We start from the raw sequence: 18,887 nt of genomic DNA on the forward strand, positions 1-18,887 counted from the left end.
CACCAGCCAAGCTGGTTGACATTTCATCCTGGGACTGTGCATCGCTGTTGTGGATTGAAGATGTCCGATTCGACGTCCGTGGACAATATGGCATTCTCCTCAAGCCGTCTGCGGCGCTTTGAACGGACGCGGACACTGTTCTGCTGGACTCAAATGTCGTCCTTTGACGCAAAGCCCTGCAGATGGCAGCGGGGACATGGTCTTGTCCAGACCACCTCGCCTCAAGGCGATGAGGCCGGATGACCCAAGTTGGCGACCACAGCCGAGAAACGGAAGCGCCCACCCTCGATGAGGTCATCGCCCCTCACACTGCCCGTACACGGTCTGGTTCGTGCATGCGGTCCTTGGTGCTAGCCTCGGGCCGGCGCCTTGGTAAATTGGAGGTCAGCGTCTTCAGAGAGGGGAAACACGGGACGGTCGACGCAGGCCAAGCCGGTTGGACCTCCACAGACGTGTTCTGCTCCTCCTCTGTCTTGCCCCATCCCATTTCTGGTGCTCAATCTTGGGCGCGCCAGCCGGGCCAGGCTAACATCGGCTGCCTCCCCTGTAGTATTGTTCCCGCCTTTGAGGACCTTTGATTGATCTTTTTATATCCGATCATTTGCCCAGCCCGTTGCACGATTCCAATTGCAGCCTTCCGAAGCGGATGTTCTCGTCTCATTTGCCCTAAGACGCCGGTGATATCATCCGCTGCGCCGACCTCGTCCCGCCCTTCGTAGGAGAGTGGAGGAGCAGGATCATCACTGAATTGCGCTTGGCACCAGCCACCGCTCATCAAGGAGGACAAGACGGCTGCCTCTGCCGTGGATCACTGAGGGCAGACAACCTTGCCTTGCGTGCCACGCGACAAGCGGCCTCCATCCATCACCAACCCTCTTCCCCATCAAAATGCCAGTCTAGCGCTGCCTGACGGCCGACAATCCATTGCTCCTCGACGAGGGACACCGTGGGTGCTGCTAGTAGTACCTGTTGTCGGAAATGTCCAATAGGTTGCGGGCGCTGGCGGGCGGCAACTGGCAACAGGCCGGCATGCGCCCTCAGCGCGCACCCCTCCAGAAGCCACACCAAGTGGTCATGGGCTCAAACCTACCGTAAGGTAGGGACCGACGGGCTGTTACCACTTGATTGCCCGAGTCAATGGCACACAACCATCCACATTGAGCCCAATCCGTGTTACAGACGGGAGTTTGGAAGCCGAGCGCGTAGGCACACGGTAGTTACAGCGAGTCGCATCAGGGTATTTTCTGGAACGCCTCTCACCTTTGGACGTAATGGCCGGCGCCTTGTCTGCCCGATTCAGAGCCACAGGCCGCTCCCCGGCAGTCCACTTTTCCTGGAGCCGTCTCTGGACATCGGGCATGGACCTGAACGGCTTGAGTCTTAGCGAGGTACTAGCACCAAACAATGACGCCGCCAAATGTCCGGTCAACGGACGGTTGCCAGTTGGCCATGGGGCGTGAGGACGATGGCGACTTGGGCGAGTGACCACTCTTTGCGCCTCCCAAGGCTTGCCGGTCCGCCAAACCCTAGGGGGGGCTGTGGCCCATTCCCGCCATTCCCGCCTCCATTGTCCTTGTGCCTGGAAGAAGCCTTGCTTCCCAGCTGGCTCCAAGCGATCGCGCTGCTTGTTCTTTGGAGGAAGTCAACGACCCACGGCTTCAAGGCCTTGAAACCTCATCTGCCTTGCCGGTCGACCGAGGAGCTCGTCTCCTGTCACCAACGAGCCGTGATATGCCTCAATCACAACGGTAGCATGTAGTTGCTCAACAGTATTCCTCCATAGCTATCACAAGGTATCCACGCCACGGTTCATCTGGTGTTCGGGTGCAGTACTGTACAGTACAGCAGAGGGAAGGATCCTGTCTGAGCCAGTTCGTCAAGACGCCGTGATATCTGAAACCGCCATGTACCAGCTGTACCATGGCAATGCCAAAGTCAGACCGTTGCAAGTGCGGAGAAACTACATCCAGATAGCTCTTGGCCAACAGACCCAGGCTGCCGTTGTCGGTTTCTGGCCCGACGGCATGCGGAGGAGATTCTCGATCGATTGTGGTCGACATACTGTGCTCCTTGCAAGCGACAAGCCATCCCTTTCGTCCGCGACCTGCATTTGCATTTGCGTCTGCAGCTGCATCTGCATCTGCATCTGCATGGTCCTGACGGCAGAGCTCCACGCGGACCACTGCGGGCCGGTCGCCGTCCATCTGTCCAGGCGTCCTCGTCTGCGTCGCTCTCTTGCTCTCTTGATCTTCACCCGCTACGGCGGGCAGCAGAACAGGGGCGAGGATCAAACTGGTAAGGATAGTTGCATCTCCACACAGCTGTCCTTGCCGAAATCACTGCTGCCGCCATCTCTTCCGCTTGTTCGCGGTTTGTCCCAACCCAAGCCACCAAAGGCTTGCAGCAGAGGAACCTTGTTGGAGTGTGCCAGCGTTCCCCCAGTCCACCAAGCTGGAGGGAAGCGCTGCATGTCCCCCAAGCCCCCATGGCCTGGTGCTGCGGCTGGGCCAAGGACACCCTGCCAAGACGCCTGGAAGATGGCGTGCGAGGCAGCCAGGGGTTCACTGAGCCCCCCTGGCTTGGCGCCAAATGGCCTGTGACCCCCCCGTGGGTGGCCCCGATCACCCCACCATCATCGTCACCTGCAACCCCGAAGGGTGCCCTGTGAACGGCGATGCCCCGACAGCAGCGAGTGCCCAGGTGGTGTCCCAGTGGCACCGCCGAAGTCGTCCAAGGACGCTCCCACCCCGCGAACCTCTCGTTCTGCCACCTCGACGACAAAGGTGGTGTGCAGACGTGTTGGCGGCGAGAGCGTCAAAGGACCCGTTCTGCTCCGTTAACAACTCGGATGGATGCCCGGGGGAGGAGGCCAAAGGCTTGCGGGGCTGGGGCGGCCATGCCACTCTGCCTGCGCCTCTCCCCTTTCCATCTCCTCTCTTGCAGTGGCAGGCTGCCGTACACCAAGCTTGGGAATCCATGGCGAAGCAATCCTCACTTGGCTGTGGGCATGGCCGTCGCAGCTTCCCATCCCGTCCCAGTGCAGAAAGACAGACGGCAGGGCATCGCCCCAAGCCCCGTGGGTCGCCCCAGAACACCTGAACCCTTGTACTCGTACTTCGCACGCTCGCACGGGTAATGGCGACCCTCCCATCCAAACCATCCTCGTCGACATGCCTGGCGCGACCGCCCCCAGCACGGCGATCCGTCACGCAGCCGTCGAGGCAGGCGAAGAGTTGGACTGCGCCGGCGTTCGTCATTCGCGGCACGGACTCCTGCCAGGTCCCACCCGACCCTCTCTGGCTGTCATGGACAGCGTTCGGGCCTGGCTCCCTGCTGGCCCACCCCCACCGCACCGACCAGTCCAACGTGCAGCAAAGCGCCCGTCTTTCTGACCCTCCCTCCTTCGAAAGGCGCTCTGGGTCGGCTCTGGATCCAGACCAGCCAGCAGCTCCCAACATCCGGAGCTCGTATGGCGCAGTGCGGTGCTTCGTCGCCCGTGGTAGCTGGGCAACTGTCCGGTGCGTGCCTCGACTTGCTGGTACCGCCGGACGGCCCCAACATGGCTGTGTTTCCTGCCAATGTTACGAACCTGGAAGCGGGCGCAAGTCACGTTCTGCCAATCCGGCGGCAAGGTGTCATTCGCGGGGCCCCAGCTCAGCTCTCGGGTGGTCAGGATCGTCGCGCTTCGCTGTCACCTGGGGGAGGCCCTGAGAAGACGGTTGCGACGCTCGGGTTCACTGCCCTTTGGTTGTTGCCTCGCGCCGAAAGTCCATGCTCGCGCGGGCGTGGACGATGATGCAGATACATAAAAGGAACTCCATTGAGCCGCAGGCGGCCTGACTGTCGGCCCATGCGGTTTGCGAAACTCTTCTTCGCGGGCTTCCTTGGACGACGACGGCGAGCCACAGGACCCTTCCAGGTTGCGTCCCCTCACAACCCAAGGCCAACCTGGTGAGCTCCTTGGTCGGCACCATCTGCAGGATCCGGCCCTCGCACGCAGGGTTCTTCTGCCACCTGAACCCGTCCCTCCCCCAGCTACGACTGTCTGGAGCAAGTCGGTCCTGCGGGTTGACGACACCAGGGCAGCCCTGTCCACACGTCTCTTCCCGACCATCCGACCTGGGCGCTCGGAAGCGCGTGTACATGCTGGCGCAACTCCGGGCCATGAGTACATGCGCCTGCACCTGGGCTTGGCTTGTCGATTTCTAGTGGCCCAAAGCTGAGCGCGCCAAACCCGCGTGCGGTCTCGTCGGCGTGAGCAGGAGGGATAGAAAGCCTGCCCGTCCCGCCGCTTCTGCCGCCGACTCCCGCCCGCCTCCTCTTACACCTCCTGCCCCCCGGGGAGCTCTGCTTGAGTCCTCGTCGTCCTCTGCTCTGCTGGCGGCATTTCCGTTCAGCCAAAGTCTCATCTAAATACCCGCACCCTCACCCACCCATCCCCGAGGCCTCTCCACGGCCTCTCCCCCCTAACATCGCGAGCCTTGGACCTTGGCCCGGCGACCAGATCGATCCACAAAGTCAAGTGCGACGAACGAACACTCCCGCGGCCCCGACGACGCTGACCCGTTCTTTCATCTCCAGTCCCGGACGAAGAGGAGCCCCAAGTACCTGAACGAAACGCCAGGTCAGCTCCACCCGCACCGACTCACGTCCCGTCTCCACCGGCGAGGACGCCTCCCACACACCGTCAGAGCATTCAATTGCTGGCACCCGCCGCCGCTCACGCACACAGGCGACGTGCTCCCCCGAAAACTTTTTTTATTGTTACCTGCCTGCCTGGCCTGCCGGTGTCGCGCCCCCCATCAGAGCCCGCTGACCAGCCCGAGTACCTGTACCTACAAGAGACCGACAGCAATGTGCCTCCTGTGCTAGCAACTCTGACGGATCCATCGCCGCCCTCGTCCCTGTCCCACAGATTCCACTTTCACAGCGCAAGTACCTACGTACCTGCCGCTGCCGCCCCCCCAAGCCCGCCCCAACCGGGAGACAAGGAATCGGGACCCTGGCCCTCGCACCTGTGCTGGCCCTCCCCGTCTCTGTGCTTTCGACCCGCCCCGACTTCTGAGACACTGCAGGCCAACGCCGGCCCCAGCCTTGCCCGCGCTACTGACTCGGCGGACTGCCACCACCAAGACATCGTCGCCGCTCCGACTTTGGACTTCAACCTCGCAAACACACCAGCTCTCGAACCCTCTCTGTGGCCACACACGCAGACATCATGTTGATAGACGGCGAGAAGTACGCCTGCGAGGCCTGCGTGCGCGGCCACCGGGTGAGCAATTGCCAGCACTCTGGTAAGTCTCGCTCGTCCGCCCACACAACTGCCGACTTGCCCCTCGCCCCTCTGCGGCGGCTGGCCGCGTCCGGCGGCGCATGCTGCGGCCGCCCACCTCTCGTCTCCCGCGCCTGTGCTCTCGACCGCAAGCCCGACAGTCGCTAACCATCTGCTCTTCCACGCCCACAGACCGGCCGCTTCAGCACATCAACAAGAAGGGACGCCCTGTATCACAATGCCAGCATTGCCGCACGATGCGCAAGTCGCGGTCTGCCCATGTCAAGTGTGACTGTGGCGAGAAGACGACCAAGTGCGCGCACTTGCAGCAACCTCTTGAGGGACACAAGGGTGAGCACGAGCCGCTGACTTGTCTCTGTTCTCTGTGGACGTGAACTCTGTCTGACCAGGCCGTCACTGTTGCAGAGACCTGTTGCTGCAACCACGGTGGTCGCTGCACCTGCTCCCTTAAGAAGGAGCCTGGTTTGGACACCGTCCCCGAGTCCGATTCCGATCACGACGCCCAGAGCATCCCCGGCGTCCCGAAGCCGAAGGTCGCGGCGAGGCGACGTCGAGCGAACACGGTCCACTCCGACGCCGGACTCGCCTTCGATCAACATGGTCACCACAAGCCGGCGGCCAAGCACAACCGAGCTGCTCAGAAGTGCGGTCCGTACCAGTTGAACCGTGTGAACTCTGCCACCAGTGCAAGCAGCCTCGGCGCAAGCGCAGAGAATATGCTCTATCAGCCTGGTGAGGGGCAACCGCTTGGCGGGCGCTCCAGGGCGGCCGTTGCGTCCCGCGAACAGCGACGAGTCAAGTCTGAGACTGCGTCACCCCTCATGAGCGGGTCCAGCTTCCCTCAGCTCAACGCGCTCCCGCCACTCGACCTTTCGCGCATCGACTACCCATCCTACGTCGGCAGCAACAGTTTCGAGATGTTCAGCTCGGGTCTCCCGTCTGAGCAGGAAGGGCCCATGTACAGCGCCGGTCTTAGCGCCGCCTCTGTGGACTGGAGCCACTACGATCTTGGGGAGGCCAAGGGCGACTTCGCGCCGTCTAGCTATAGCCAGGCTGGCGCGCAAAGTTTCAACGGACTTTTCGACTTTGGCAGCGGCTCGGAGCAGCTCCCGCGCCTCGCCAATACCACTTCAACATCGGGTGAGGTGTCAGAGGTGGAAGATTTCATGGGCAATGGCGACGGTGACTTGGATGGCTTTGCGGCTGGCGGCAACAGCTTTCTCCGACAAGGCAACGTCGTCGGAACCTCGACGGACTTGAGCAGCATCGATTACGACAGCTTCTACAACAAGAATTCGGAAAGCACCAACATGGGCGTCGGTCCTATTTCCATGGTCGAAGAGGATGCCGCCTTCTGGGTGCCTAACTACAACGACAGCATCACGGCCATGGATGAAAGCCCAGATGCCCTCACCGCTTCGTCAATGGGCACCTTTTGGGAATTGTGAATTCGTTTTATTCCTTTCCTTCGGCCGCACACAATACCCAGCGATTACGCAGAACATATAAAAGGAGTTGGATCTCCATGTCTGGCGCAAGGTTTTCTGCAGCACTTCCACCTTTGAAGTCGCGCATTACTTCTTCTGCGAATCCGGACCAGCGCACCGCAGAAACTCTGTCCGTGCAGCCAAGACCAGGAGGTGCTCTGGCATCCGCGTTGCTTGGCTGGGTGTGCCATCCTGTCCGGTTGCTTTCAGCAACGAGCACGTTCACAATGAATGAAGATAGACTAGGGGTTACTGGAGGGCGGTCGCATTTGTCGTTTTGCTGTCGGAAGGGGCGAGTATGGAGTGATTTTGGTGTTCAGGTTTTGAAAATACTTCGAGACGGGGACCGGCTACACCGGAGTTTTCTGCTTCTCTGGCTTTGACATTTCGTTTCGGGTTCACATCCTTTGACGCCGTCGATGTCGTTCACGCCGGCGGCTTTTTGCAGGTCTTAACGGAGGGACCTTTCTTTTTATTTTGGGTTCAAGTGTTTTATGGAGTCCGGGCCATGCATGCGCAACGATACACGTGGTGTACAGGATCTAGAGGGCGACGATTTCCTTTCTTTTTCCTCTGTCGTGTGATGCCTTGACGGTCATGATCTATATCCGGGTTCCCGAGTATTTTCATATTTGGCTCGTTTTCACATATAGATGCAATAGAAAGCCGGGGTGGTTTGCCGGAGTGCCCGCCCCCGACATACACGCGCTCACGCGAACTTGACCGCAACCTACAAGCAGACTGATGTCCTCTAGAACGAGCACGCACGATTCACCAGCGGCCATGCTGATCCCCAACTGGCGTGATGATGACCGCGGCGCTTAATGCCAGGCTTCTCAGGTGCGGCGAACGGGTGCCCTGTCAGTGTGAACGTGTGTTCCACCCCGCGCTGATTAGACTCCGGCGCCATCTCGGCCGAGCCCGTCTCTTGACAGCTTTGAGCACGCTACCGAGTGAGGTACATTTTTACTTCGTACACCATTTATTAATTGGCATCATCCCTCAATCACGCTTCCGCAGCGTGACGCTGAGTAGTACTAGCAGACAGCCACTGTAATCCGTGTTGGTGTACAAAGTACCAACTAGCCAATACCTCCAGCTACGGATTTTTGGATGGACAGGCTCGGTACGTCTTCGTGCGCTGGTGCGGCAGCTAAAGAACAATCAATGAACGTCGCAAGCAGGACCGTGCCCGTGTGCCAGCCCCTTCGGGGGAGCCAACGCTAACAAAATATCCTGTGGGCCAGACCCGCGGCTCGCTCCTGGGACGTTGGCGTGTCCAACAACTGGACGATGATGATGATGGCTGCGCGCGCGCGTGCTTGAGTAGAGTGAGTGGATGCGGGCAATTGAAACGTTCTCTCCGGGGTGGGAACCTTGGGCCAAAAGGTGCCTGCCGGCCCAGCAGTGACAGCCAGGTACAGAGAGAGAGAGGCCGGCCGCTCAGTGCAATGCGGCAAGCAGTCCAGTGTGGTGGGAACAGGGTGAGGGTATTAAAAAAAAACACAGGAAGCCCTGCAAGCTTGCACGTATCGAGGCTAGCCCGCTCCCGGCCGCCGTTACGAGCGCTAATCGAGGCCAGGTAGGGTAGGGTTCCGGCACCAGTCACGTCTCCTCCGTCCAGCAATGGCGGCACACGGGGCGTGGTCGATGAACTGGCGTGGCTGATGAGGGTGAGGGTGAGGGTGAGGGCAGGGCAGGGTTTCGAGGATCTGCGTGTATCGATACGATGCTGCAGGTGACACGAGCCCTCTCTGCATGCTGTGGAATTACACGAACGAAGGTGCAGGCAGGGGTTACGTTACAGACTCTCTGTTGATGACAACTTCGCTGCAAATAACGATACTCTCCTCGAGTCGAATCCCACAGCTGGCAACTTGCCATAACTCCCCCTTCCTTTTTCCCGCTCAAACTCCAAATTGTCACACTGCCGAATTCGTTGTTTTAGTAGCAATCAACACAGTGGTGAGTCTGGGTTCAGGGACCAAGACACCCAGCACCCTCCTATCTTACAATGTAGTTTGCGGCCGCTCCGCAATTGGGTACGAGGCAGAGTCGCTTCTCACGAGGCTTCCAGGTAGCCAGATGCCAACGAGGGCCCAAACGCGACCTCGCCTTCGCCTGGCACGATGCCTTCGTGTGCTGTCGCTAGATCTGCAAGATGTTGCAGTCCCTGGCTAGCCGTCGCCTCCACAGATGACGCTGGCCGGAGATATTCTGCTAGCTTGGCTCTCACGCCATCCCAGTGGCCGCCGGCGGGTTTTTCCGTGATCTCTTTTATCAGCTGTGTTGCCTCGTCATGAGAGCTATCTGATTTCACGAGCCGGCTAAGAGAGAGCGCCACAAGGGAGACGAAGTGGTTGGTGAGAGGGCTGCGAAGCTGCGCGTTCAACGACAACAAATTAACAATTTCCTTGGTCGGCCACATGGTGTCCGCGGCTGTGGCTCCCGGTGTCAAGAGTGTCACCAACAGGCGGCAATGCCAGTAAGCGAGGTGCACCAGTGGGTAGGATGCGGCATCCACATGTGGGGGGAGGTCTTCTCGGTAATTCTCGATATAGTCGTTGAGAATTGTTGCCATGAGTGGCTCCGTCGTAGTCGTGCCGGGCGGCAGCGCTGAGATCACATACGCCACCCTGTTCAGCAACTTTGAGAGCCGAATGACGTGGAAAGATACCTCGCCCACGGTTGCTTGCAGCCCAGCCCTTGCGACAACGCTGTTGTCGGGTATAAGGGCAGGTCTGCCAGTTCCAGCAGCGTACCAGCGATCCATCAGGACCAGAGTCCACCATATCTTGACACACAGCTGATCCTCTGAGTCTGGGTCTGTCGATTCCACGGGAAATGATTTCCACAGGTTCATCGTATTGGCCAGCGCAACAGCGCGGCCAAGGAGGAATGGCAGAGTTGAAGATGCCCGCCAGTCGGCGTCAATGGCAAGCAACAGCAGTGTCTGTGCATGCACAATTTCAGACGCCCGAGTTCTTGGCTCATCGGAGCCTTCGAGTTCGCGGAGTAGGTCATCAGCCTGCTTCACGTCTCCAGTCATACCCCGGCCCACGCACAACAGCGCGATGGAAAACGCCGCCCGCAAGGTTGGTGGACATTGTACCAGCAGGGACTGCATCCGTGCTGTGTTGTTGGGCAGAATTGGATACAAGGGCTGAACAGTTGCAAGGTAACTATGGGGCTAGTTAGCGAGAAGAATCCCTGCATATAACGTGAAGCTTGAATGACATACTCATCCATTGCGCCTTCATCAATACTAGGCAGCTCGTCTGCATCAGCCATGGATGCGTCCATGCTTGCGACTGGGGGTTTCGATGGCGTCCCATCGTCGGCTTTGATGGGCTCTGGTTGAGGCGCCAAGCCATTGTTGCTGGCATAATTATTCGCAAAGCCGTCTGACGTAGCCGACGCTGGCTGAAGTGGTCGAGACTCCGAGCCCCACGGTGCTTGACGAGTAACCACCGGTGTGCTGAAATCACCGACGGAGATACTCGAAAAGGGCCGTTTTCGGCTCGTGTCCTCGCCGGAACCTACCTGGCTGTGGCTGCGCGGACGTTCCGAGGCGAAGAGCTTGTCGATGTCGTCTTGAGACAGATTCCCTTCGGACTCAAGCTTGTTCTCGATGGAGTGGATGCGGTCCGCGAGTTCTTTGATGTACCTAGTTCATCAACAATTAGATACCCAGCGTGAGGACTCGTGCATGTAAAGTGGCTTACCCCTTGCTTGGTCCGCGCTTTTGCGGTACACGACTGAAGAGACATCGAATAGACGACCGCGCACAACTGGAACACGGCGTATCGCCTGTGTCAGACTGTGCATCACATTTGATCTTCTTCCGTCGGCATTCATCACAGGCTCTTGATACCTTGGAGCGTTTTCGAGGAGGGATGCTGTCGGCGACCTGATATTGAGGCGGGACTGGTGGGCCGACCGGCACGGGCATGGCGTGTTGGTTCATGTGATCGGTACCGTTGGTGTCTTGAACGTACGAGGGGGTCTGATGCTGCTCTGGCTCGGGATGGGGCATGATGCTTCGCATGTTGTGGTCTTCAACATTCATACTAGGGTCGGTAGTGGACATCATGGAGGTGCCTGCCAGGCCGTCACCAAGCTGGGCAGCGAGTTGAAGTTCTTCCAGGTTTGCAGGTCGAGATACATGCTGGTGCGATGTATCTGATTCCTGTGCGGCCATGGCAGCCTGCTCCTGCTCGTGTGCATGCACCTCCTCGGGAACATGTTCGTCTGCGTGGTGCTCTGGTTGATCGGTGTGCTCAGGAGGTCCATCGCGGGCGTTTGCATGGTAGAAGGGACCTGCATCCATTGCCTCCGCACCCGGAGACGGGTATGTAAGGCCGCCCGCCTCGTCCGGCTCGCCTTCTCGATCGGGGCTCATGATACCCAGCGCGTGCAGGATGCTCGATCCTGACAACGCTTGTAAGGGGAGTTTCGGGCGGGAAATGCGTGGTGCGGTCCTTGAAGTCGAGTTCGGCTCCGAGCAGAGGGAGGGCGTTTCGGTTCGCGCACGTCAGTCCGCCGTCACCCTACCTGCAGAAGACTGTCGCTGCAGCTTGTCTGAGGATCGCGCGACAGGCGTGTGGCGCGCGCTTGAGAGAGCTGCAAGGCATTGTCAGTCAGTTCAGCGCGCCACTCAATAGGCACTCAAGCATCGACTATGCTGCAATCTACGTCGGAATACGACCAAGCAATTATTTGCCATGCATTGCAAATGGTTGATGCGGTGCTGGTAAGCAACGGGTGGTGTGTCGACTTACATGCAGGAGCTTTTGGGGCCGGATGATGGTAAATGCGATGGACCTGTCGCGCTCAACGGAATAGGAAGAACTCGGCCCCGTAGCCACGCGCGCGTGTGTTTTGGCCAGGAGAGTTCTTGAGAGGGAACACGGAGTGGAAGAATTTTCGGCATGATCCGGCAATACATCGGCTGTCCAGCATGCTTCCAGATGGCTTACGTAGCGAGCAAATTTGTGGGCCACTTCCTTTCTTGTGCAAGCCGTAGGCGTCTGTGCGTCCTGTGGCTGCTCGGCTGATCAAAGCCGGCCGGCATTGCCGCTCCCAACTGCCCAGAAACGAAGTACAAAGTATCTCCTGTTCAGTCTTGAACGGTGCCTAGGTACACGGCGTGGCAGGAGCCGTAACAGTTCACTCCGTCTATGTCAGGAACTGGAAAGTCGGCATGATCGGGAAGGCGTGCAGCACCAGGAGTCAAGGGCTCGGACTGACTCAACCAGGGAAAAAACACTGGCCGGTCACACAAGAGACAATAATGGGGTACATTTCGGTGGTCACTGCCCGAGCTGCAGTGTGGGAGATTACACAATAGCGTGGCGCTGTTCACCTCAACCGCCATCGCTGCCAAGTATCAACTGCCGAAGCAAGCTGTGCGTCCATTTCGCTTTACTGGCAGCAAATCCAGGCGCAAACCGGTAGAGCTTTTAAGACCCTCCCTGTGTCAAACGCACAACGAGCGCCCTGGGAGACCTCGGGGTAAAGCCATTCCAAGGTCGCATCCCCGTGTTCGTCAGGGGGCGCACTGACAAATTGGAGCCGGGCCGTCCGGCAGGAGCCGAAGCGCAGACTCCCATCATCCAGGCATCCAGGGATTCCAAGCATTTCCACTCCGGTCGCGGCTGCATTCTGGGAGAGCTGATCCAGCCCGGTCTAAACCTGGAATGCCGGGTGAGGAATCACCGGCAGACGACGTCGACACACTGCGGCCCGTTTGCCCGGACCCCCGAAGGATCTTGCATGAGGCAGGCATTCTTAAAATGCAACCTTGTCCCAACCAAATCGCGCACCATTCTTAGCCTTCCACTGCCCACCATTTTCTGCAGACCACAGCTGCTCGTCGCCAGCCCTGATTTCTCGGGTGTCTCGATCACCTGGCGTGTACGACCGAGCTGAGCTGAGCTGTGTCACGCGAATTTCTAACGCCCAATGCGTCGCGTCTCTGGCCCGCATCATGAACGCGCGCTCACCCGCTGACACTCCATCTCGTATCATCAGCGCTTGGTGGCGCAGAGGCCGTCGATGACCAGTCATTTCACCCGAGTGACACAACCATGCCGTCCGCGGTTATTTCAACGGCGCCCGTCAGCCGGGGCCCTGGCATGGATCTGATCGAGATGCAGCAGTGGGCCTACATCTCAGATGTGCCCGATGATCTGGGTCCCATTCGCGACCTACTTCGGACCTATAGCAACATCGCCAACGAGGGCATAGATGACCATCTGCTGCGCGTGGTAAGCTGCTGCTGCGACTTGTCTGACGTCTGCTTCCATCCGCTAATGACTGGGCCTCCCGCAGCGGCAAGAAGCATGGACCATTTCCCGGTACCCGTTCGTTGGGCGATGGAAGTTTCTCCGACTGGTTAGCAGTCATGACCCCTGCTACCGCCAGGTTGTCTTCAGACTGAACGTCCCGGGATCCAGAGACGTCTTTCTGGACTTGGGATGCTGTGTTGGCCAGGTTCTTCGACAGCTTCGGGCCGATGGAGTCAGAGGCTCCCAGCTCATTGGAACAGACGTTTCGGCTCGTTTCATCGACATCGGTTACAAGCTTTTTCGCGACAGGGATAGTCTTGGGGCCTCTTTCATCGTCGGCGATATGCTTGACCCAGATGATGGCCGGCTAGACGACCTTCGGGGCAGGGTAACCATTATCTACGCAGGCAGCTTCTTCCACCTCTTCAACTGGACGCAGCAGCTGTACATCGGCAAGCGCCTAGTGGGTTTCCTGAAGCCGGGCACACGGAACGCCCTCATCTATGGCAGACATGTTGGGACAACGAAGCCGGAAGCAATGTCCATGGGTCCGAACTCGCCATACCTGCATGATAGGAACAGTTTTCAGAGGCTGTGGGACGAAGTCGGGATGCTTACGAGGACAAAGTGGAAAGTCGTTTTGGAGGCAAGCGGAGAGGGCCCGCGCGTGTTGCCGAGTTTCGGGAAAAACGCGCAACCTGTAAACTTCATAGTCTATCAAATCTCATGAGGGTCAGTGTGGCAGCAACGCACAAACTGTCAAAGCCCCCCCCCCCCAACCCCAACCCCAACCCGCGCCCCCTCTCCCCAACAGGAGATTCCGCATCGCGAATTGCGTAGCATATGTGGGACTCATCATCGGCGAAAGCACGGCAAGGTGAGCATGGAGATATTGGCGGTGGCGGGTCCAACAATGGAACAAGCTGCTCGTAAATCGAATGCTTGCCATGGAGATGACCAATCCGCCATCATGTGGCACGGAAAATGTGCTTTCGTAACGAAACTGCGGAGCAGAAATCGTCTACAGAGGAGCTTTCCTGCCCATCGACGGGATTGTGGCCAGGCATTACTTGGCCAGGCGGCCAGCAAGATAGGGAGGTATAGGGTAGGCACCAAGCCAGAGCGGAGTTTCATTGGCGAACCACAGCGCTTGCCCCGCCAACTGCCGCGATACCATTGTCCGACGCGCTTCAGCATCGAGCCTGTGGTTTGTCTACTCCCACCGAACGTGCCGCGACCACCACCCAGTCTCCGACAGTCGCATAGGCCCTGACAGTGTCGCGGAGCCTCAGCTGGGCCCATGCCGTCGCGTATCCTGCTTCCAAGCTATCATCCTTCAGAGAATGACCAGTCAGCAACCATGGACGGAGACTGGGATGAGGTACGCTCGAAACGCGCAACGTTCGACGGCGATCGAACCGTCCCCTCTGCGCTGCTACGGCAGAGCAAGATCCATTGACGGAAGGGCTGACTTGCGATTACGACTAGGTCTCCCGAATTCCATTCCCGCCCCCGGGCGTCCACGCAATGCCGACGCCGGTAACCACGATGACCTTTGACAGCTCGCAGGAGCTGCTGTGGACCGGCAATGACTACGTACAGCCTCCGCGCGGTCGCTGCGTTATCTACCTAAATCTCTGACGAGGCAAACAGGGTCGCGTCACGTCCTTTCTGGGCTCCGAGCTCCAGAGGTATACCTCATTCAAGGCGCACTTGACCCCCGATGGTCCAGTTCGACAAATACTGGTCAATGACAAAGGTGTCGTGGTTCTCGGCTCCAAGGATGTTCACATGGCGTTGAGGAGGGGCCCGCCGATATGGCATATTCGGTACGTTGCCCATTCGCCGTGCGTGGTGTGCAGACGGGCTCATTGTGGCAGACATGACGACATGAAGGATTTACGATGCATGAGTTTTACATCGAAAGGCACCGCGGAGATTATTGTTGCTGGTCTGCAAGACAAGATGCTTGTCATTGACCTCAATAAGGGCGAGGTTGTCAAACAGGTGAGTGACTTTGCTGCTTGTTTCCCCACGCGTCTAACAGCCGGGTCTTTCAGATACCCACTGAACACCAGTACTCCATCATGAAGCGCGGACGGTATATCTGCGCGGCGACTAAGAATGGCTCCGTGAATTTGCTGGACCCCGTCACTTTCGCTGTGGTAAAATCCTGGAACGCACACTCGGCATTGATCAACGACATGGATGCCCAGCACGACTTCATCGTGACCTGTGGTTACTCCCTGCGCCAAGGACAGAACTACATGCTGGATCCGTTCCTCAACGTGTTTGACATCAAGAAGATGTCGTCGATGCCGCCTATCCCTTTTCCCGCCGGAGCTGCGTACGTTCGGATGCATCCGAGGATGCTCACCACTAGCATCGTTGTCTCACAGACGGGGCAAATGCATGTGGTCGACCTGATGAACCCAAACACCAGTAACGTCCGCCAAGCAAATGTCCTCACCTATTTAAGCATGTTCGAGATTGCTCCCTCTGGCGAGGCCATTGCCTTGACGGACCCGGAGTGCTACATACACCTCTGGGGATCACCCTCGAAGCTCCATTTCGTGGACCTCCCTACACCGGTAGAGTTTGCAAACCCGGAAGAGCCATTGCCCCCCATAGAATGGACTCCAGATACGTAAGTTCCAGTCTTTCCTGGCCACCAGGCCCTCAATGCTCCGAATCGCCCCTGACCAAGCATAGCCCGTTGAACTCCGTTGGCTTGCCATATTATCGCGACGTGCTAGCTTCCGCCTGGCCAGAAGCTATATCCGATATAGGTGCCCCGCCGGCGAGACTGGATCCGCAATTCGTCAATAGTTTGAAGCCGACCGATTTCGGGTTATACGGTCGAAACACTCGAAGCGCTCGCCGGAACCAAGCCGAAGACACACGCAATGCCAATCAATCGGCCAACTCCGGCCTCAAAGCACCCAAATTCTTGAGCGAGAAAGCTCGAGAGTCGGCGAAATCTGACACGAAAGCCTCGGAGGAAAAGGCGGAAGACCTGACAGGTCCATTGGGAGGGAGTGAGATCGAAAGCAAGAGATCCGAGGTCCCCATGATGTACCGCAATGTCGAGATCAAGTACAGCAAGTTCGGCGTGGACGACTTTGACTTTGGGTACGTTTCCGCTTAAACTGTCCGTATTCGCGTCACTGATTGGAACAGATTCTACAACAAAACGCGTTATTCCGGCTTGGAGATTCACATCTCCAACTCGTACGCCAACTCACTTCTTCAAATCATGAACTTCACCCCATTGATTCGAAACCTGGCGCTCCAACACGCGGCTAGCGCTTGTGTCAGCGAATTGTGTCTGCTCTGTGAACTTGGATTCTTGTTTGATATGCTCCAGAAAGCCGACGGATCGATCTGTCAAGCAACGAATTTGTTGAGGACATTGAGTAATCACCCTCAAGGTAGGGTGCTTCTGTTCCTCTGAAAATGTCGTCTACTGTGGTCCTTGGCTAACGGACACAGCTGCCCCACTAGGACTGCTCGAAGAGGACTCGCATGGTTCCTCGTTGAACGTTATGCTTCAAGGCCTCACTCGATTCCTCCTGGACAGGATCGTGCAAGATTTCAGAAGCATCTCCCCATCGTCCATTGCAATGGAACAGGTAAAGGAGTCTTGCAAGTCAAGTGCTTTTGCCATCAGCTAAGAGGTCGTGACAGATTCTGGCAACGTCGGCTACTACCTCAATCCGATGCATGAACTGCAGGAGTGAATATACCCGGCCTGGATCGACGTTCGTCAACGATTTACTCTATCCTCCTCATGTACGTCTGGTTACCCCAAGGGCGGCAACATGCATGGCTGACACGGAAACGACAGAAACCCCCTGGCCGCAACAACAAAATGCCTCGCGTAACCTTCTCTCAGGTCCTTAAGAGCGGCGTTGAGAGAGAGACAACGTCCAAGGGGTGGTGTGGCCGTTGCCAACGCTATCAGACCATTGCTACCCGAAGATCCGTACATAGTATTCCCGCAGTTCTGATGCTGAACACGGCCATTACGAATCCGGATCACCGAATGCTTTGGTCAACCCCCGGTTGGCTGCCGGAAGAGATTGGCATTATTGTCGACCAGGGACAGTTCTATTGCTACGAGGGCGAAGACTTGAAGCTCCATCTTCAGCGAGGCATGCACAATATCACTGTCTACTCGCTCATAGGCATGGCGATAAACATTGAGAGCGGACAGACACAAAAGCCCCATCTAGTCGCCATGGTGAACAGTAAGTTGTTCTGGACCGGCCCTACCACCGACGAATGCTAATCAACTCGTAGCTGCGCATGCTGAGCAGGAATCACCTGGCCACAGCCAATGGCACCTCTTCAACGATTTCTTGGTTCGCTCTGTCAGCACCGAAGAAGCACTTACCTTCAATACGTCTTGGAAAGTTCCTTCGGTCGTGGCCTATCAAGTGAAACAAGCAAACAACAAGATCGACATGGAATGGAGGACCCATTTGGACACGTCCGTTCTCTACCAGGATTTGAAGTCAGTTCATATCCACACGCTTGTTCCATGTGAATACTAACGCAGTGACCAGCCCCAACGTGGACCCAGAGACCAGGACCTATGAGATCCTGGATCCGGCAACGGAGCCTCCTGGTCCCGAGAGCATCATAGCCCTGGACACAGAATTCGTCGCGGTTCGACAGCCAGAAATCGAAATGAACTCCGATGGCGAACGAGAAACGATCCGGCCTATAGTTTACGCCCTCGCCCGGGCCTCAGTGGTGCGCGGCCAAGGTGAGAGGGAAGGCCTGCCATTTATCGATGACTATATTGCCATCAAGGAGCCCATTGTGGACTACCTCACGTCGTACTCTGGCATTACAGAGCAGGACCTCGACCCGCGTGTCTCGAAACACAGCTTGTTGTCGCTCAAGATAGCATACAAGAAGCTGTGGGTCCTTCTGAACTTGGGTTGCAAGTTCTTGGGCCACGGCTTGAAACAGGATTTCCGCGTCATTAACATACATGTACCGAAGGCCCAAGTGATCGACACGATTGATCTCTTCTTCCTCAAGTCACGACTCCGCAAACTGTCGCTCGCTTTCTTGGCATGGTATCTACTCAAAGAGGACATTCAGCTCGAAACTCACGACTCCATTGAAGACTCCCGCACCGCTCTCAAGCTGTATAGGAAGTACCTTGAGTTTCAGGACGCGGGAATCCTGGAGCCGATGCTTCAGGACATCTACCGCGCCGGAAGAGACGTCAACTTCAAACCTCCGAGGAAGGACGATGTGGATGTTCAGAGGACTGACACGCCGCCTCTACCAGTAGAGGGAAGTGTTGCGGGGACGCCGGGACCGTCAACGCCGGTGCGGAAGACCATCGGCTTGGCCGCTCCACCGCAAGGCACATCAGGATTTGGCGGGGCGAGCTGGACACCAGGGAAAGGTTCACCGCTGCGGTAGGTAGGCAGGCGCAATTTGTCCTGGTGACGGCGGCGTTGCAGGTGAACGGATCGGGTGTTTTGTTTGAGTCACGCTGGTCACTAGCGGGTATCGTTGTGTGGACAGCGTAGATGTGCCTTCCTATGGAATCTTCTACAACGCGCTTGATCATGTCGTCCCCGATTTCGCTGCACCATGTCGTCCCCCGTACGCACTATTCAATTGCCAAATATTTATCCCATCGTATTTCAGGCCGTACCTGGACCTGACTCGCCCTCATAATGCATCACGCCCTCTACTTGGCCGCAACCAGATCAACAGCTCTTGGGCTCAAAAGCCTCATTGATGCTTTGACGAGGCTTGTAGCCAATGGTCGCAGCCTGGAAGGATCTC

General features: G+C 57.7%; 4 protein-coding genes across 4 annotated transcripts; 3 read left to right on the top strand and 1 right to left on the bottom strand.

The window, feature by feature from the left end:
- Window positions 1-5,218: 5,218 nt before the first annotated feature.
- On the top strand, window positions 5,219-6,741 carry PLICBS_005998 (uncharacterized protein; the record flags this gene model as incomplete). The annotated part of the gene is made up of 3 exons (XM_065600839.1): window positions 5,219-5,294; window positions 5,465-5,623; window positions 5,699-6,741. The coding sequence occupies 3 exons, from the start codon at window positions 5,219-5,221 to the stop codon at window positions 6,739-6,741; spliced, it is 1,278 nt and encodes a 425-aa protein (XP_065456911.1).
- Window positions 6,742-8,842: 2,101 nt separating this feature from the next.
- PLICBS_005999 (glucose-responsive transcription factor) lies at window positions 8,843-11,182 on the bottom strand (the record flags this gene model as incomplete). The annotated part of the gene is made up of 3 exons (XM_018319735.2): window positions 8,843-9,962; window positions 10,022-10,447; window positions 10,506-11,182. 3 exons carry the CDS (start codon window positions 11,180-11,182, stop codon window positions 8,843-8,845), a joined length of 2,223 nt encoding a protein of 740 aa, XP_018182209.2.
- Window positions 11,183-12,869: 1,687 nt separating this feature from the next.
- On the top strand, window positions 12,870-13,800 carry PLICBS_006000 (uncharacterized protein; the record flags this gene model as incomplete). Its single annotated transcript, XM_018319736.2, has 2 exons — window positions 12,870-13,049; window positions 13,114-13,800. 2 exons carry the CDS (start codon window positions 12,870-12,872, stop codon window positions 13,798-13,800), a joined length of 867 nt encoding a protein of 288 aa, XP_018182210.2.
- A 797-nt stretch (window positions 13,801-14,597) lies between these two features.
- On the top strand, window positions 14,598-18,515 carry PLICBS_006001 (poly(A)-specific ribonuclease; the record flags this gene model as incomplete). The annotated part of the gene is made up of 11 exons (XM_018319737.2): window positions 14,598-14,666; window positions 14,724-14,899; window positions 14,951-15,077; window positions 15,131-15,717; window positions 15,783-16,202; window positions 16,251-16,405; window positions 16,563-16,702; window positions 16,758-16,862; window positions 16,918-17,320; window positions 17,373-17,586; window positions 17,639-18,515. The coding sequence occupies 11 exons, from the start codon at window positions 14,598-14,600 to the stop codon at window positions 18,513-18,515; spliced, it is 3,273 nt and encodes a 1,090-aa protein (XP_018182211.2).
- Window positions 18,516-18,887: the final 372 nt, after the last annotated feature.

Source organism: Purpureocillium lilacinum (genome assembly GCF_023168085.1).
Source record: "Purpureocillium lilacinum CBS 284.36 DNA, scaffold_4, whole genome shotgun sequence".
In the NCBI taxonomy this organism is placed as follows: Eukaryota; Fungi; Ascomycota; class Sordariomycetes; order Hypocreales; family Ophiocordycipitaceae; genus Purpureocillium; species Purpureocillium lilacinum.